General features: G+C 50.1%; 2 protein-coding genes across 5 annotated transcripts in view; one reads left to right on the top strand and one right to left on the bottom strand.

Moving 5' to 3' along the window:
- Positions 1-595: 595 nt before the first annotated feature.
- Higd1b (HIG1 hypoxia inducible domain family member 1B) lies at positions 596-2,327 on the top strand. 2 transcript variants are annotated; one of them, XM_038329113.1, is made up of 4 exons: positions 596-681; positions 778-927; positions 1,620-1,754; positions 2,266-2,327. In XM_038329113.1, exons 2-4 carry the CDS (start codon positions 828-830, stop codon positions 2,325-2,327), a joined length of 297 nt encoding a protein of 98 aa, XP_038185041.1. In that variant the 5' UTR covers positions 596-681; positions 778-827. The 2 variants fall into 2 exon arrangements, with proteins under 2 accessions (XP_038185041.1, XP_038185040.1); XM_038329112.1 differs by having other exon boundaries at positions 602-701.
- Positions 2,328-2,839: 512 nt separating this feature from the next.
- Eftud2 (elongation factor Tu GTP binding domain containing 2) overlaps positions 2,840-15,167 on the bottom strand; it is a 42,585-nt gene continuing 30,257 nt past the window's right edge. For all 3 annotated transcript variants that reach the window (XM_038327415.2, XM_038327417.2, XM_038327418.2), the window contains 15 exons: positions 13,944-14,079; positions 11,813-11,940; positions 11,291-11,484; positions 10,855-10,966; positions 10,373-10,513; positions 8,963-9,064; positions 8,131-8,213; positions 6,472-6,558; positions 6,184-6,310; positions 5,922-6,009; positions 4,657-4,775; positions 4,427-4,521; positions 3,813-3,966; positions 3,556-3,663; positions 2,840-3,265 (listed from right to left, as the gene is read on the bottom strand). In XM_038327415.2, the coding sequence (XP_038183343.1) occupies positions 3,170-3,265; positions 3,556-3,663; positions 3,813-3,966; positions 4,427-4,521; positions 4,657-4,775; positions 5,922-6,009; positions 6,184-6,310; positions 6,472-6,558; positions 8,131-8,213; positions 8,963-9,064; positions 10,373-10,513; positions 10,855-10,966; positions 11,291-11,484; positions 11,813-11,940; positions 13,944-14,079 (1,770 nt within the window). In that variant the 3' untranslated portion in view covers positions 2,840-3,169. The remainder of the gene's footprint in view (positions 3,266-3,555; positions 3,664-3,812; positions 3,967-4,426; positions 4,522-4,656; positions 4,776-5,921; positions 6,010-6,183; positions 6,311-6,471; positions 6,559-8,130; positions 8,214-8,962; positions 9,065-10,372; positions 10,514-10,854; positions 10,967-11,290; positions 11,485-11,812; positions 11,941-13,943; positions 14,080-15,167) is intronic.

Raw genomic sequence — 15,167 nt, 5'->3', positions numbered from 1 at the left:
CATAGTGACAAATCTGGCATCGGGTGTTGGCTGATTCAAAGCAGCAGATACTGAGCGCTGGTCCGTTTGTCCATGCTCCATTTCCTAGCTATCTATCTCCTACGGTAAGCACGGGGATGCTGGAGACTTGGCTACCAAGAAGAGCTGGCTCAGGAAGTCTCTCTCCTGTAGTTGAATCCCTCCTCTGAGGGCTGGGACTTAGCGATGATCAGAGCAGGCATTTTTAGGGGTTCACAGAGATTAGGATGAAAGGAGTAGGTTGGTGAGCAGCTTGAGGACCAGAATTTGTTCCTTACGTCTTGAGGTACAAAATATATCAATGTCTCGTCACTGACATCTGCTCCAGGCACTTAGCTAACTAGCACTGCATCTGTCTGGAGCAGCTCTGGCTCCCTAGAGTCGAATCTTGCTCAGTAACTCCCTTAGGAGCAACTGTCAACAGATCCAAGTCCAAGAGGGCCCCAAGATTCAAAGACGGCTCCATTCTACTCTGGATTTTCCCAGCTGTTTTTCTTGGCCAGAGGATCACACCCATAGGGGTGCAGATAGGGAGCAGGAAGCAAGAGAACAGTAAAGTCAGATGAGACGGAAAGGAGGCATGCTAAGGACATGAGGAAAGTAGCCGCCAGCGGCCCAGACACCTGAGAGAGAACACCCGAGGGGGCAGCTTCTCAAGTGCAGGTTGTGCTGGGCTGGGCATGGTAAGGTCCTTGCAGGTGATCCTCCTTCCCCTGGAGACCAAGATCAGAATCCTCATTGTGGACTTCCTCCTTCTAGGGCTGGGCAGAAGCCTAGGCTCACAGCCGCTACCATCTGGACCTGGGATCATGTCTGCTAACAAGGGCTGGTGGGTGCCACCTGAGGGTGAGGACAACCTGTCTGGGAAGTTCTTAAGGAAGACCAGGGAGTCTCCACTGGTGCCTATAGGTGAGTTGGGGAAGAGGACGGTTGGGGTAGATGCCTCCTCTCGCTGGGATTTTGTGATTCTTGGTCTTTTTAAAGAGTGAGGGCATGGTTAGAGAACACAAGTGGTCCACCCAGTGCCCAAGGAACAAATTTTTGTTTTTTGAAATAGGTTTTTGAGCCTGTCCTGGAACTCACTCTGTAGACCAGGCTGGCCTCGAACTCACAGAGATCCACCTGTCTCTGCCTCCCGAGTGCTGGGATTAAGTATGTGCCACTACCGCCTGGCAAGGAACAAACTCTTACAACACAATGAGTCTGGATGGGTGGAGGTAGCAGCTGACCGAATGCTATGTACACCGGGACACAGAGTGCTAACAGCAGCCTCAGGATGGGGTCTTTATCACAGCCTGGGATTGTCCCAAGATTTCCCTTCCAGTCTAGAACATGAAAACCTGTACCAAGAGCTGGGATCCAGGAGTGGGTGGAGCAGCTTAGGTGGGGGTGTAGTCATGACAACAAACCTCCTGCACATGAGGGAGGGGCATCATGAGGGTCACAGGCACTTTAAAAATGCCATTCAGAGGAAACTCAAGATTCCAACTTTGGTGCTTCAAAGAATCTTAGTACCCCAGTGCCCAACCTGCAAGCCGGGAGGGGAGTTAAGGGACCCTGAACTTGGAAACAGGCCTAGCGATTCTGTTCTCCACCCACAGGTGTAGGAGGCTGCCTGGTGGTAGCCGCATACAGGATTTACCGGCTGAAGGCTCGAGGTCCCACCAAGTTGTCCATACATCTGATTCACACCCGAGTGGCAGCACAGGCATGTGCTGTGGGTGCGATCATGCTTGGTAAGCAGCACGTTGAGGGTCAGAGGGAGAAGGGGGACAAAGTAGAGTGTCCTCAGTTAAGTGGTTCAAAGTTCAAGTCCTTGGTGCTCACACTAGAATCCACATCAATTCCCTGATGAATCCGTATGCTGAGGCCTTTCAGGGTCCCCACTGGTCACTACTGCTGGGTAACGGGGCAGCATGAAGACAGTCTGCTTCATGAACTTTCCCCAGAGGGGACAACAGGAAGAAGCAGCAGTTACTTGTGAGCTGTGACTGTGGGCTAATCCCTTTCACTGGGCCTCAGTTTCCCCAGGCATAAGAACCACCTTTGGCCTATCCATTCAGCAGACTGCTCTGTGCAGAACAGACTCACAGTGTTTATCAACCTGGAGGAGTTGCTCTCCCAGAGTGCCTGGATGTCTGGGGCAGAGATGAGCGGGGAGAGCAGAGCCACGGGGACCCCTTGAAGGATGAGGGAAAGTATTCAGGGGAAGACACCAAAGAGCATGTTCCTTCCTTTTTCGCGCAGGTGCCATGTACACGATGTACAGAGATTACGTCAAGAGGGCGTCAGAGGACGCTGAGAAGTAGAGCTCCTGAGACGGCTGGACGGCCCAATTCCCCAGCTGTCTCTGTATGCACCCAATAAAGCCATGTTGAAGAAAGTTAAAAGTCTTACTCCTAAGTAGAGCAGAGCAAGGGAACTGTGGGGGCTGGAGGGTGGGCCAGTACAATGGGTGGGAACTGAAGGGCTCTGACCCCAACTAAGGGAGAGGGACTCAAGGTGCAGCAGTCTCCGAGGAGGACAGACCTCAGTTCCCAGGGTCCCAGCAACTCCTGCCCATCTCACATCTAGCCAGAAGCAGCCTGGAATGGGAAAGTGGGGGCTGGGAAGGGGTGCCGAGGCTCATGGGAACACTGAATCAGACACAAGCATTCCTTCCACCAAGGCCGCCCCCCTAGGGACCCAGTCAGGAAGGCAGCTGCAGCTGGGACCAGAGGCAAATACCTCATGGGAAATCACGTACCCAGAATCTAAGTGCTCGGATTAGACAGGCAGAAGGTGGGGTGAGGGTGAACAAAAGCAGCGACCAAGGCAGAGGTCAGAATGTTCTGTTCATTTACAAACCACGGCTAAGGTTGAACTTGTAAAAAAAGAAAATTCCATGTAAATCCTGAAGATAGGCCCCTTGGGGTTAAACACTGTCATCCTGTTCTCGTTCTTAGTGCCTCTCTGTTCCTTGGGAATGGAGCCAGAGGCCACAGAAGGATGCCCCATCCTCACTGGGACGCTGGCGCGGAGGTTTCTGGGTTATTCAGAGGGGCCTCTAGCAGTTCCCAGATGCTCATGGCATGAAGGCCCAGTTCCACAGGTCTCAGCTTGAGTCCAGAGCTGCAGGCGCTGTGGGGAGCAGGAGCTGCCGGTCCGGTACTCACATGGGATAATTGAGCACAACATCCTGTTTGGCAAGCTCCAGCAACATAGGATCATCGAAGAACTTGCTGATGCTCACATCTTCACTCAGGCCCTGTGGAGAACAGAGCCAGACACTAGGGTGAGCTCCACAGGAGGGGTAATAGTACGGGGCTGAGGGGGAGGAAGGCTGGTCTAGACTGTTGGAGGAGTTGTTCCTTTAAGGTTCTGTTACAGCTCCTGTTCCCTTAGGCCCTGCTCTGCTGACCTGAGGAACGTAGACACTGATCTTCCACACAGCAATACACTGCCCTCCAGGAGGAAGACCGGCCACGCACAACTCCTGTGGAGACGGGGGCGGGGGGGGGGGGGGGAGAATATGGCAATAGTTTAAAGAACACACACCTTCCTACGCCGGGTTTTGATCATGAACTCCCGGGCCAGGTGAGGAGCCGGCTGTGGCTCCAATGGGCGGATGACAATGCTCTTGTCCAGAGGATCACCAGGTACAATCTGGAGCACAAAGAGATTTCAGGGAGTTGAGGTAGCTACCCAGAAGATTCAGGCTGTGGAACATCATAGAGAACGCCCTGGACAGAAGGGGAACCGGCCAGGAGGGCAGTCTGTTGAACTGGGAGGCCAAGCTGACCAGATTTCCTCACCTGCCAATGGTGGAAGACGGACAGGGAAAAGGCCTGGCCTTGGGTATGAGTGCGGAGATCAGTCTCAAAGCCGAAAGAGTCGATGGCTGGGATGAAAGCTTTGATGGTGTAGAGAGGGGAGCCTGGAATGGGTGCATCCTGGGTCACATGACCCCTGAGAGAGAAAGACAAAGGTCAAGGCCTCAGTTGTACACAGTCCCCAAGGCAGAGAGCAATGGGTCTTGCGGCCCTTCTCTGTATCCTAGCCTAGCACCAAAGAAAGACCTAATGGAACATTCTCTGCAGAGGGAATGGGCTTGGGGCTCTTAGCAGCAGCCACAGGAGGAGACAAGAGCAGGGACACTGAAGAGATGGGACCCTACGGACCACCCCATCGCGGCTTCACTTTGGCACTTCTCCCAGGAGCTGGGGTGGGGTAGGGTGGGAGAGATCCCAGCTGTGCCTGTGGTAAAGCTAGGGGCTGCCTCAATTCTTCTCCACCTCCTTGTGGAAACAAGTTGGGTGGGCTTCTGGAGTGGAAAGTGGGGAAAGCGACGGCTGGGGCCACCTCTTCCTTCCCCTCCCTCAGCAATCAAGGGGTTTCTTGCTCTCAAGCCTAACAACAGGCTGCTCACCTGCGCCTGGCCAGGACTGTGTAAACAGCAGACACACAGTCTGCAGGGGCCTGGACCTCTACAAAGTAGTAAGGCTCCATCAGACGAGGAGTGGCCTGCAACAGACAAGACAGGACTCAGCCTGAGAGTGAGGACATAAAGGGTCTGGGTCTTCTCAGTCCTCCTGTGGTTTTACCTGGTCCTCCACTTAATCTCCAGGGAAGCTGACAGTTCCCGACAGGTGCACTTACCATGAGGAAGGCAGAGTAAACCACCCTCCTAGCTGTGGGGATGATCTGGCCTCCACCGCGATGGAGGGGTTCCTGGGCAACCACTGCATCCAGGATCTTAAACTTGACATTTCGAATCACTGAAACAAGATGGGAGAGCTGGGGCTAGTCACAGGGGCATGGCAGAACAGCAAGGTAACTTGCTACACTGAGGCCATAGTACAGCCACCCAATGATATGATACAAATATCACAGGCCAGTAGCAAACAGTTGAACATGGACTTAAGATTTGATTCAGGCCATGCTATGACAATGACACTCCTTAGTCTATATGCTGGTTCTGGACACAGACTACATTCTAGAAGTTGAATTGGTCCTAGGTAGTCCAGTCTGCATCAATAAACCACTCCCGCCTGAAAACCCTCGTGCTGTCTCTCTTCAGCACACCAAAGACAGGATCTACTGAGGAATCAAGAGCAAATGCTGGAGCTGGAGAGATGGCTCAGAGGTTAAGAGCATTGCCTGCTCTTCCAAAGGTCCTGAGTTCAATTCCCAGCAACCACATGGTGGCTCACAACCATCTGTAATGGGGTCTGGTGCCCTCTTCTGGCCTGCAGGCACACACACTGATAGGATATTGTATACATAATAAATAAAATATTTTTTTAAAAAAAGAGGCCGGGTGGTGGTGGCGCACGCCTAAATTTAATCCCACCACTCGGGAGGCAGAGGCAGGCGGATCTCTGTGAGTTCGAGGCCAGCCTGGTCTAAAAGAGCTAGTTCCAGGGGGCTGGAGAGATAGCTCAGAGGTTAAGAGCACTGACTGCTCTTCCAGAGGTCCTGAGTTCAATTCCCAGCAACCACATGGTGGCTCATGACCATCTGTAATGAGATCTGGTGCCCTCTTCTGGCCTGCAAGTATACATGCAAGCAGAACACTGTATATGTAATAAATAAATAAATCTTAAAAAAAAAAAAAAAAAAAAAAAAAAGAGCTAGTTCCAGGACAAGAACCAAAAGCTACGGAGAAACCCTGTCTCGAAAATTCAAAAAAAAAAAAAAAAAAGAGCAAATGCCAGTCTAGAAATGCCTTCATTTAGGGTTGAACCAAGTGATGGCACTGAGATAGGAAGGGATCAGGAAGGAGGCTGGACCAAGACTTGGGATAGCCCAAGTCTTCTCCTGCTGGGTTCCAAAGTTGGGAAACCCAACCCTAAGTCATCACCTTATGCGGCTAGGTACAAGTGTCCTGGGGACTGGAGTCAGGAGGCGGCTGGTGGACTTACATTCATCACAGAGAGGTCCCTCCCGGGTTCCCCACTGGAAACCTTGAACAATGCTGTCCTTCACTGAGCCAAGAAGTGCCTTGTCCACCTGCATAGAAATATGAGGTCTCCTTAGCAGCCCACTGATAACAGCCACCAAGTTAAAAGGACGAATAAAGCAAGGCTGTGAGAAGGCCCTCTTTCATCAGGGAAGGACATGGCAGCTTCTTCACTCCGAGGCAAACACTGCCACAGGCCTCCCAGCCTCTGTCAGTTACTCTACCTCAGAGGGCAATGTGTCGTCCACTAGGATGTTTGGTCCTGTAGCGTCAGGACCAAAGGCCCAGATGGAACGGGCAGCCAGCAGATCCCAGTCATACTTTGTTTGGAAGAACTCGCCCAGCTTCTTTCTGGAAGAAAGAGGACAAAGTGGCTCCTGGGGCCATAGATCCTTCCTTTCTGGAAGGCAGTAACCCACTCTGCCCACGTCATATCCAAGACAACAGCAAAGAAGGATGGATGGCATCAAGGGAGGCCGAAGTGGGAGCCCTGGAGGTGGAACCTGTCTAACCTGTTCCAGGTGATCTGGACCACTTCATTCTCAATGTCCTCAGCCAGGCCCTTCTCAAGAGGCTCGGCAATCATGGTGATCTTGTTCCTGGTCAGAAAGGACAGGAGCAGTCAGAAGGGGTCAAAGGATGAGCAGGGGTGACAACACAGAACTCTGAGACAGTAACAGACATGGAAGACTTAGAAGCAGGGGGCAGCAAAGGGTACCTATCTTCTTTGTTTTCTGTTTATTTTTTTAAATTCTCTATGAGTTATTTTACTTGCATTTATGCACATGGACCACATGTGTGCAGTGTTCAAAGGAGACAGACAAGGATGTTAGATACCCTGGACTGGGACTGGTTACATGTATGTGCTAGAAAAAAATAAAATAACTTTGGTCCCTCTGAAAGAGCAACAAGTACTCTTAACCACCGAACCATGCCTCCAGCCCTTCTGTCTGCTTTCTTGAAAAATAAGGCTGGGGCTGGAGAATGTAGCCGGCAGCTGTATGAGGAGCTGGGTTCCACTTCAAGCATCCATTAAAAAACAAAAAGCAGCCAGGTGGTGGTGCATGTCTTTAATTCCACCACTTGGGAAACAGAAGCAGGCAGATCTCTGTGAGTTCAAGGCCAGCCTGGTTTACAGAGTGAGTTCTAGGACAGCCAGGGCTACACAGAGAAACCCTGCCTCAAAACAAAACAAAACAAAACACCCCAAAACACAAACAAACGAAAAAAAACAACAGTTAATATGCAGGGCAAATTTTCCAAAGCTGATACGGCAGCTAGGAAATTCTCAGGAGGGAATGTCAGAGCAGAAAGGGCTACAGTCTGGAGTAAACTCGAGCACTCATTAGCCCTCACCCTGTCTCAGGAACCCCACCCAAAGCTGTGGGTGGGCAGGGTTGAGTGAGTATGGAGAGTGAGGCTGTCAGTTCCAGGCACAGCGTTCCCAGCGTCCATCCATTTTTCTTTTTTTCCTCTGAGATGAAGTCATATGTGTAGCACCAAATGACTTCAAACTTGCTATATAGATGGATCTGGCCTTGAACTTGCAGCAATCCTCCTGCCTTTGCCTCCCAAGTGCTGGGATTACAGATTTAAACCACCATGCCTGTTTTTTTGTTTTGAGACGGGGCTCACTACGTAGCCCTAACCCTGGAGCTCTCTATGTAGAGATCTAACCACATCTGTTACCTGAGTGATGGGATTAAAGGAATGTATACCACCGTACACCACTATGCTCCCTCCCCTTAAAATGAACAATCTCACATGGCCCAGGCTGCCCTCAAATTTGTTATATAGTTGAGGCTGGCCTAGCACTCCTGATCCTCCTGCCTCTACCTCCCAAGTGATGGGACTGCAGGCATTTGCCACCACACCTGCTTCCTCCTTTGAGCATTTGCACGTGTGTGTTTACATGTACACGTGTGTCCAGGCTGATGTTGGGTGTCTTCCTTTCCTCCACATATTCCCCCTCCCCCCCTTTTTTTTTTGAAGATAGACACAAGTCCAAGACCAGCCTGAGCTGGAGTATGAGACTCTGCTTCATAAAAACAAAAAAGTGTACAGAGTAATGGGTTTCTTCTTGGCGTCCTCCCTCCTATCCCTACCACACACCACTTTATTTGTTACTGTCTGTCTCCTATTGCTCTCCCTTGCCCCCACCCTCTGCTTACTTCTTATTGGGTGTTTCAGCAAAGCATTTGAGGGAGGATGTTTCTACCACTGTCTCACAGAACGTCACAACTGGGTCAGCCACCTAGGCAATGAGAAAAAATTGAGGTGAAATTGAGTTTGGTTGGAAGAAAAGAGTTCTACCTAGGGAACGCTGGAGCATTTCCTTTGCATGAGCTCCCTGAGTGACTCTGCAACCACAGGCTAAAGACCTGTCCACACTACCAACCCCAGAGCCTGGGAGTGGAGAAATTCTATTTCTGAGTCAGGAGTAAATGCTCTAGGGTTCAAACTAGGCTCTAAAACTAAGACTTTAATTATGGTCGAGGAAAGCTTCTGATACCTGCTATTCACTGAATAACCCCTGGGATATGACAGAAACAGTGCTAGGGACCCACTGTGAGCATCTGCTCCATCCTCAAGTCCCAGCCCCAGGAGTAGAGGCATCTAAGAGGACACCTTGGAGAGAATATGTTTTGACTGGGAGACGATGCCATACCATGCGTGGTTCAAGGTGCTAGGTCAGATTTGGTGATAAGCCCTGAGAGTCAGCTCCCACTCTCCATGACACCACCCACTCTGAACCAATCACCAGAGATTGGGTAGTTTCTTTTCCTAATAAAGGGACAAAAATAACTCTGGATTGGAGCCTTGACTTTAAATGCATGACACTGAAAATGACCCAGGGATCAGGGTAAACCCATTCTTAGAATCTTCCCAACAAAGACTAGCAGAAGTGCTTTCTTCAAAAGGGTCTAGTGGGCATCCAGGGGAGCTGAGGGTCTGGCACTTAGGACATCCCTCTGGACTGGAAGCCAGGCTAGGAGAGGGCACCTTGATGTCGATCTCCGAGTACATCTTCCGCAGGTCGTGCATCACACAGTCCAGGTAGAGCTCCCCAGTGCCCAGGATCACATGCTCGCCAGACTCTTCCACCTGAAAGACAGCAGCCACAGCAGTCATGCCCCCCCCACCCCCCGCCGCCACTGTCTTGGACACAGCAGATGTAAACAAATCAAGGCACTAGAGATGAAGGTACCAAAACTTGTTATCAGAAGCAGAGACTGTTTCGTTTTTTTCCCCTCCCAAGATAAGGTTTCTGCCCTGGCTGTCCTGGAACTTGCTTTTAGACCAGGTTGGCTTCAAACTCACAGAGATCCACCTGCCTCTGCTTCTCAAATGCTGGGATTAAAGGCGTGCACTATCACTGCCCAGGCTCTTTCAGCTCCTTAAAAAGTTCAGTGGAGAGCTAGGGTCAGTTGAGTGGTCAAGCATTTTCTCTGCATGACTGAGACCTTGGGTTCAATCTTTAGCTCCCTCCACATCCCTCTCCTCCCACAAAAAACCCCAAAACCAACCAAACAAACAAGCAAAAAAAGCTGGGTCTGGTGGTGGAGGTAGAATCAGAGGATTCACCCTGACCTTGAGGTCAATTTGGTTTGTACAGCTAGTTCTAAACATTCTAGGTCAACCAATACTGCACAGTAAGCGTCTGTTCCCAAATAAAGAATTCAGAGGGCAATACTACCCTAACCAGTAGGTCCCTAGGACAGCAGGATCTACTGCTGGGTATAATGTCACTGACTTGATTCCGACCTTGGTCATCCACGTTAAATCCGTCCTTATATCCACCAATGTAAGCTACCCCTTTAATTCTCCCTTCCTGCCTCTCAGGAATAGTTTGGTGGCAGCTTCAAGAGTGTATAAGAATCAGTCACTTTTGTTTAATTTTCTGTTATTATTTTATGTGTATGGGTGTTTTGCCTGCATTTAAATGTGTCCCACATGCATGCCTAGCACCTGTGGGGCCAGAAAAGAGCTTCAGATCCCTTGGAACTGGAGTTACAGATGATGGTAAGGAGCCATCTGGGGGCTGGGATTAAACCTGGATCCTCAGGAAGAGTAGCTAGTGCTCTCAACTGTTGAGTCATCTCCAGTCCTGTTTGTAGCCCACAATGGCCTTCAATGCCCTATGTAGCTAAGGCTGACGCTGAGCTTTCTGCATCCTCCTGGGAGTAAAGGTATCTACCACCATACCTGGTTTCAAACTGTGTGCATCTTAAGGACTAAGTCTATGTAGAGTCGCCTGACGAAACACGCACTCACTCCAGTTCTGTCTTGCCCATGAACCAGGCTGTGGGAAGCAACAGCTCAGGAACACTTGCTGAATGCCACGCAGTGACCGTACAGAGCAGGAAGCTGAGGCATGTATGGCCTAGCAGCTGCTGCAGGCCTTGGACATACCTTGGTGGTGAGCGATGGATAGCTCTTGTTGACTTTCCGCAGGCCATCAAGCATTTTGGGCAGCTCTGAGGGGTTGACTGGCTCCACAGCAATCTTGATAACAGATGTGGTATTGAATTTCAAGGGCCGGAAGATCTGAGCCTGAGATCCAAAATACAGAGGAGTGAGGCCCTCAGGGGTGGACAAGAAGGCACAGGCCTAAGGGAGAAGCTGAAGTCTTGATTCCCCAGCCAAGAACCATGGCACAACTGAGGCCCGATGTAAAGGACCATTTGCTTCAGCATCTTGGCACAGCACTGGGAAGGAAATGAAGCACGTCTCCTAATTCCTAGAATGTGGCAGGTTGAGAGCGCATGCTAGCGCCGAGCCAAGAACCAGTAGTGACTCTGGATTAGGACCTTCTAAGTTTGAAGCTTGTTTGCTCAATGACTATGGTTCCTTGTGCCCTTCTAGCTCAGTGTGCTCCCCTTCAGAAACACTACCTCCTCGTTGCCTCGGGGTTCAGTTATGGTTGCTGTCTTCACGATAGGCTGATCGACACCTTCAATCAGAACCCAGTTGCCAGCAGGAACACGATTGACCTCAATATGGTACCTGCAGTAACATCCAGTAAACAAGCATAGAACCTCGTCAGAGAGTTCACTCCATAAAAATGCAACTAGCAACCGCTACACACCGGGCACAGAGCCAGGAGCAGGCGAGTAGTGCGGATCCTCTCTAGAACGGAGAGTCACCCTTCAGCCCTGGAAACCTTAAGAACTAGATGCATAAGCCGACAGATGTGCCAGGAGTGGGGTCATCTCGCTCAGCACTGTACCAACCAGGTGGCTCTATTTCCTAGGACTCCTCTAACACCTGTGGCAGCCCCAGGACAGAAGCCCCCATGTGTCCTTGTAGCTCTGGTCAGGAGTACAGTACCTGGCGACGGAGATCCAAAGGCGCCCCACGGTACAGATCTGGGAATCTTCCTCATCTTCCAGAGTGTAGTTCTCCCCCAGCACCTTCACAGGCTGCCCAGCATGGATGGTGCCACTTAGCACCCGACCAAAAGCATGAAACTGAACCCCGTCGTCTGTGCTGTACATCTTAGTGGTGTGGCACATCAGGGGACCCTGGCGGAGGGGACAGAGAAGAGCTTTAGCCACATAAAGCCTGAAGGGAACACATCTTCCCCTGACAGCAGTGCAGGAGCTGTGAGGAGAAAGGCCAAACTAAGGACGATGTGGACTCGTGGAGAAACTCCCAACTATGCATTCCCCCTTCCTCTATGAAGGACCAACAGGAGATTCGGATGCAACAAAAATACAAATGCTACTACATCCCAGACAGGTGGTACAGACTGGCAATCCAGCATAAGGGAGGCTGACGCAGGAGGACTCCTGAGAGTGTAATGCCAGCCTGAGTTAGTGAAAACCCGTGCCATTAAACATGTTCCCTTACATCTGGGTCACAGTCACTCATGGCCTCGCCAAGGTCGGAGTCCACGCCGCCAGTGTAGGTGTGCTCGATCTTGGGTTTGGCGCCCACCTTTGGAGATGGAATGTGCTGCACACACATGTCCACAAAGCCTGGAGGGAGAAGAGGAAGCCGTTACTACACTACTGCACTGCTGCACACTCTAGCAGGGGAAGTGGACGGAAAGAGCAGGCTCAAGCCAAAGTGTTAACTTCTAGGGAAGTCAATTTCCTATGAAGAGCAAACAAACACGTTTGGAATCACACCAAGTCAGAGAAATTTAAGAAGTGGGTTTCAAGCTGGGCAGTGGCACATGTCTTTAATCCCAGCACTCGGGAGGCAAAGGTAGGCGGATCTCTGTGAGTTCGAGGCCAGCCTGGTCTACAGAATGAGTTCCAGGACAACCAGGACTATTATACAGAGAAACCCTGTCTAGAAAAAACAAAAACAAAAACCAACTAAACAAAAAGTAGGTTTCAGTGAGACATAATTCCGTAGACCCCAGCTGACAAGAAAGTTTAAAGACTCTAAAGAAGCTATGGCCACAGAGAGTCCTGCGCTACTGAAGCCATGTATTTACTGAGTACTGACACTGAGCCAGGAAAGCTCCTTATTCCTTATACTCACTTAGGATGGGCCTCAGGGGGCCAGCTGCCCTCTGAGAAACACTGCGCGTCTATACTCAATAGGTTACTGTTTCCCTAACAGATTAGTAAAGCCATGAAACAGATGCTCATTAGAATACTGGGACTGCTAAAACCTTTTTTCTTCTCTGTCTGAAGATCAAACCAAGAGGTCTACAAGTGAGCCACAGTCCTAGTTCCAAGAGCATCTGCTTTGATATGTGTCCAGTATCTTCAGATTGATGGCCAGTCTAGGGCTATTCTGATCTTTAAGAGGTTCAGACACCTAATTTCCACCAGCCTGAGAATCAATGGCTGCTGAGGACCCTTTCCTTGTCCCTCTACTGCTCTCATTTTCTAAGACAGGTTCTCACTATATAACCCTGGCAGGACTGGACTTCCCTTCGTAGACTCAGCTGGTCTTGAATTCATGAGATCTGCCTGCCTCTGCCTCCTGAGTATTGAGCTTAGACATGCACCATCACACCCTATTTTACAGCTATGTTTGTTTGTTTTTTCAAGAAAGGGTTTCTCTGTAGCTTTGGAGCCTGTCCTAGAACTAGCTCTTGTAGACCAGGCTGGTCTCGAACTACCTCCTGAGTGCTGGGATTAAAAGCGTGCATCACCACCACCCTGGTTTACATTATGAGTTCCAAGACAGCCAGGCCTGGATAATGAGACCCTATCTTCAAACAAAAATAAGCTCCGGCCTTTCCTCAGATAGTTCAGTGCTCCTCCTGCTCTGGCATCAGCTTCCACAGAACAGAAAGAAGCTCAGCAGACAGAGGCTGAAACCACGCCCCTATGTGGACAATATGAAATGTCCCCCACAGGCTCCCATTTGAACTCTCAGTCTCCAGGTGGGGTACTGTTTGGGGAGGCTGAAGAACCTTGAGGAGGGCCTAGCTGGAGAGAGTAGGTGACTGGGAAACAGGTTTTGAGTTCCACCCCCAGCCCAAGCTGCTTCCTGGTTTGTGAAGTTGGAAGGAGGCCTGGCTGCCCACTCTCATCGCCATGAACCCACCATGTCTTCCTCTCCACAACGCTGCACGAGTCACAATCAGCTGTCTCTGTCAGGTGTTGTCACAGTGATGAAGAAAACCAAACATCTCCTGAGTCCTCGCCTGTCCCTTCCCTGCTACTTCCCTCAGCATCCACCTCCTGCCCAATCCTGTAAATCCACCAGAGCCCATGACCTGCCACCCACCTGACTCTCCTGATGGTGGAAACCTAACTCTCTTTCCAACACAAGAAAGAACTAAAGAACATAGCTGGGGAAGTCCACTGTAGTTGGTCCCGCAGGGATCTGTGCCTGAGGCAAGCTATGGGAGGACACACAACACTGCTTTTGTTGTTGTTTGTTTTCTGCGGTATCCTGTGGCCTAGAGTGTCCTGTGAACTCCTGATCTAACTGCCAACTTGTAGGACTGCGGGTGTGAACCCCGATGCCCGGATGAGGAGAGTAATGTCAAGGGCTTTGAGCTATTTATTACCTGTGAACTCGCCAAAGAACTTTTTGCAGACCAGCCTGAGCAGAGGGCGGATGTTCAGCTTTAGCTCCTCCTTGGTCAGGTGGATGCCAAGTTCGTCCAGGGTCCTTGGCAGGCTGGTATCCACATCACCCACCACCTATGAGAGAAAAGGCACTGGCTCAGCTCTGTAGCGACAGGTCCTAGTGAGGCACCACACATGGCGGGGGAGCCAAAGGGAAACCTTACAAGCAGTCTTCTTCACGGAGGGCTCTTGGCAAGAGCAGTTTGGTTTGCAGGAATGAATCTATGCTACCTAGCCTTCAGGAGTGAAGCTGACCTGGTTAAGTTTTTACATACCCCATAAACTAAGCATTGTTTGACTACTGTCAGTGCTGCCCCCTGGCGTCTGACAAGCAGTATTAAGGCCACTCAAGAAATCTCTTACCCCTCCTACTTAAAGACTGCCCAGATTTAGAGGCCCATACTGAAAGGAACCAAAAAAGGCCACCTGTCAGGACAGGGCCTAGCTAAATCATCCTCTGAAGACTCAAGGTCTCACCATGGAGGCAGATTCTGTAAATTTCTTTTATTAATCCATTCCAGCCTGCCATGAGATACTAAGAGTTTTTTTTTTAGCACTGATAAATTTGAGCCATTTTATTCTATTGCTGTGTTTTCCTCTTTTGTGGGCTGGAACGGCCACACACGCTGTGATCGCATGTGTGTGTCCCTAGACACAGCACCTTATTAAACACCTACCTGCACATCTTATGACTGTCTTGGAAGAAAGGTTTGCATGAAAATTCCTGTATGATATTTTCACCTTTTCAGCTCTGCACTTTAGCACAAACTCATATAAGCATGTTACATTCTACTTAAAGTCTAACTGGCCCTCCTTCTTTCCCTCCCTCTCTCTTGTGTGGTACTGCGGACACAAGGGACTCTTACTGTGAGGCAGATGCTTTAGAAATACACTATGATTCACTTAATCAGGTTCCAATGATTTCAACATTGAGCTTTTTTCCAAGTCCTGTTCTTTTGTTTTGAGGCAGAGTTGAACAACTAAGATGCCCAGGCTATCTTTGACCTAACTCAGTAGCCCAGGTTGGCCTTTACCTTATTTATGATCCTCTTGCTCCAGTCTCCTAGCACTTAAGACTCTAGGCTTCATGATCAGGTGACAACATGCTTACTAACCTTCCATAACACACACAGAAAATCAAAACAGCCATTGGGAAGCTCTTA

Source organism: Arvicola amphibius, chromosome 4 (genome assembly GCF_903992535.2).
Source record: "Arvicola amphibius chromosome 4, mArvAmp1.2, whole genome shotgun sequence".
NCBI classification, from domain to species: Eukaryota; Metazoa; Chordata; class Mammalia; order Rodentia; family Cricetidae; genus Arvicola; species Arvicola amphibius.
This window is presented reverse-complemented; position numbering and strand designations above follow the sequence as displayed.

Bases quoted from the DNA above. Each gene is read 5' to 3' on its own strand.
- Higd1b (XM_038329113.1), top strand. From the start codon at position 828: ATGTCTGCTAACAAGGGCTGGTGGGTGCCACCTGAGGGTGAGGACAAC. The intron at 928-1,619 runs GTGAGTTGGGGA...CTCCACCCACAG, and splicing joins GTCTCCACTGGTGCCTATAG to GTGTAGGAGGCTGCCTGGTG. The intron at 1,755-2,265 runs GTAAGCAGCACG...TTTTTCGCGCAG, and splicing joins TGTGGGTGCGATCATGCTTG to GTGCCATGTACACGATGTAC.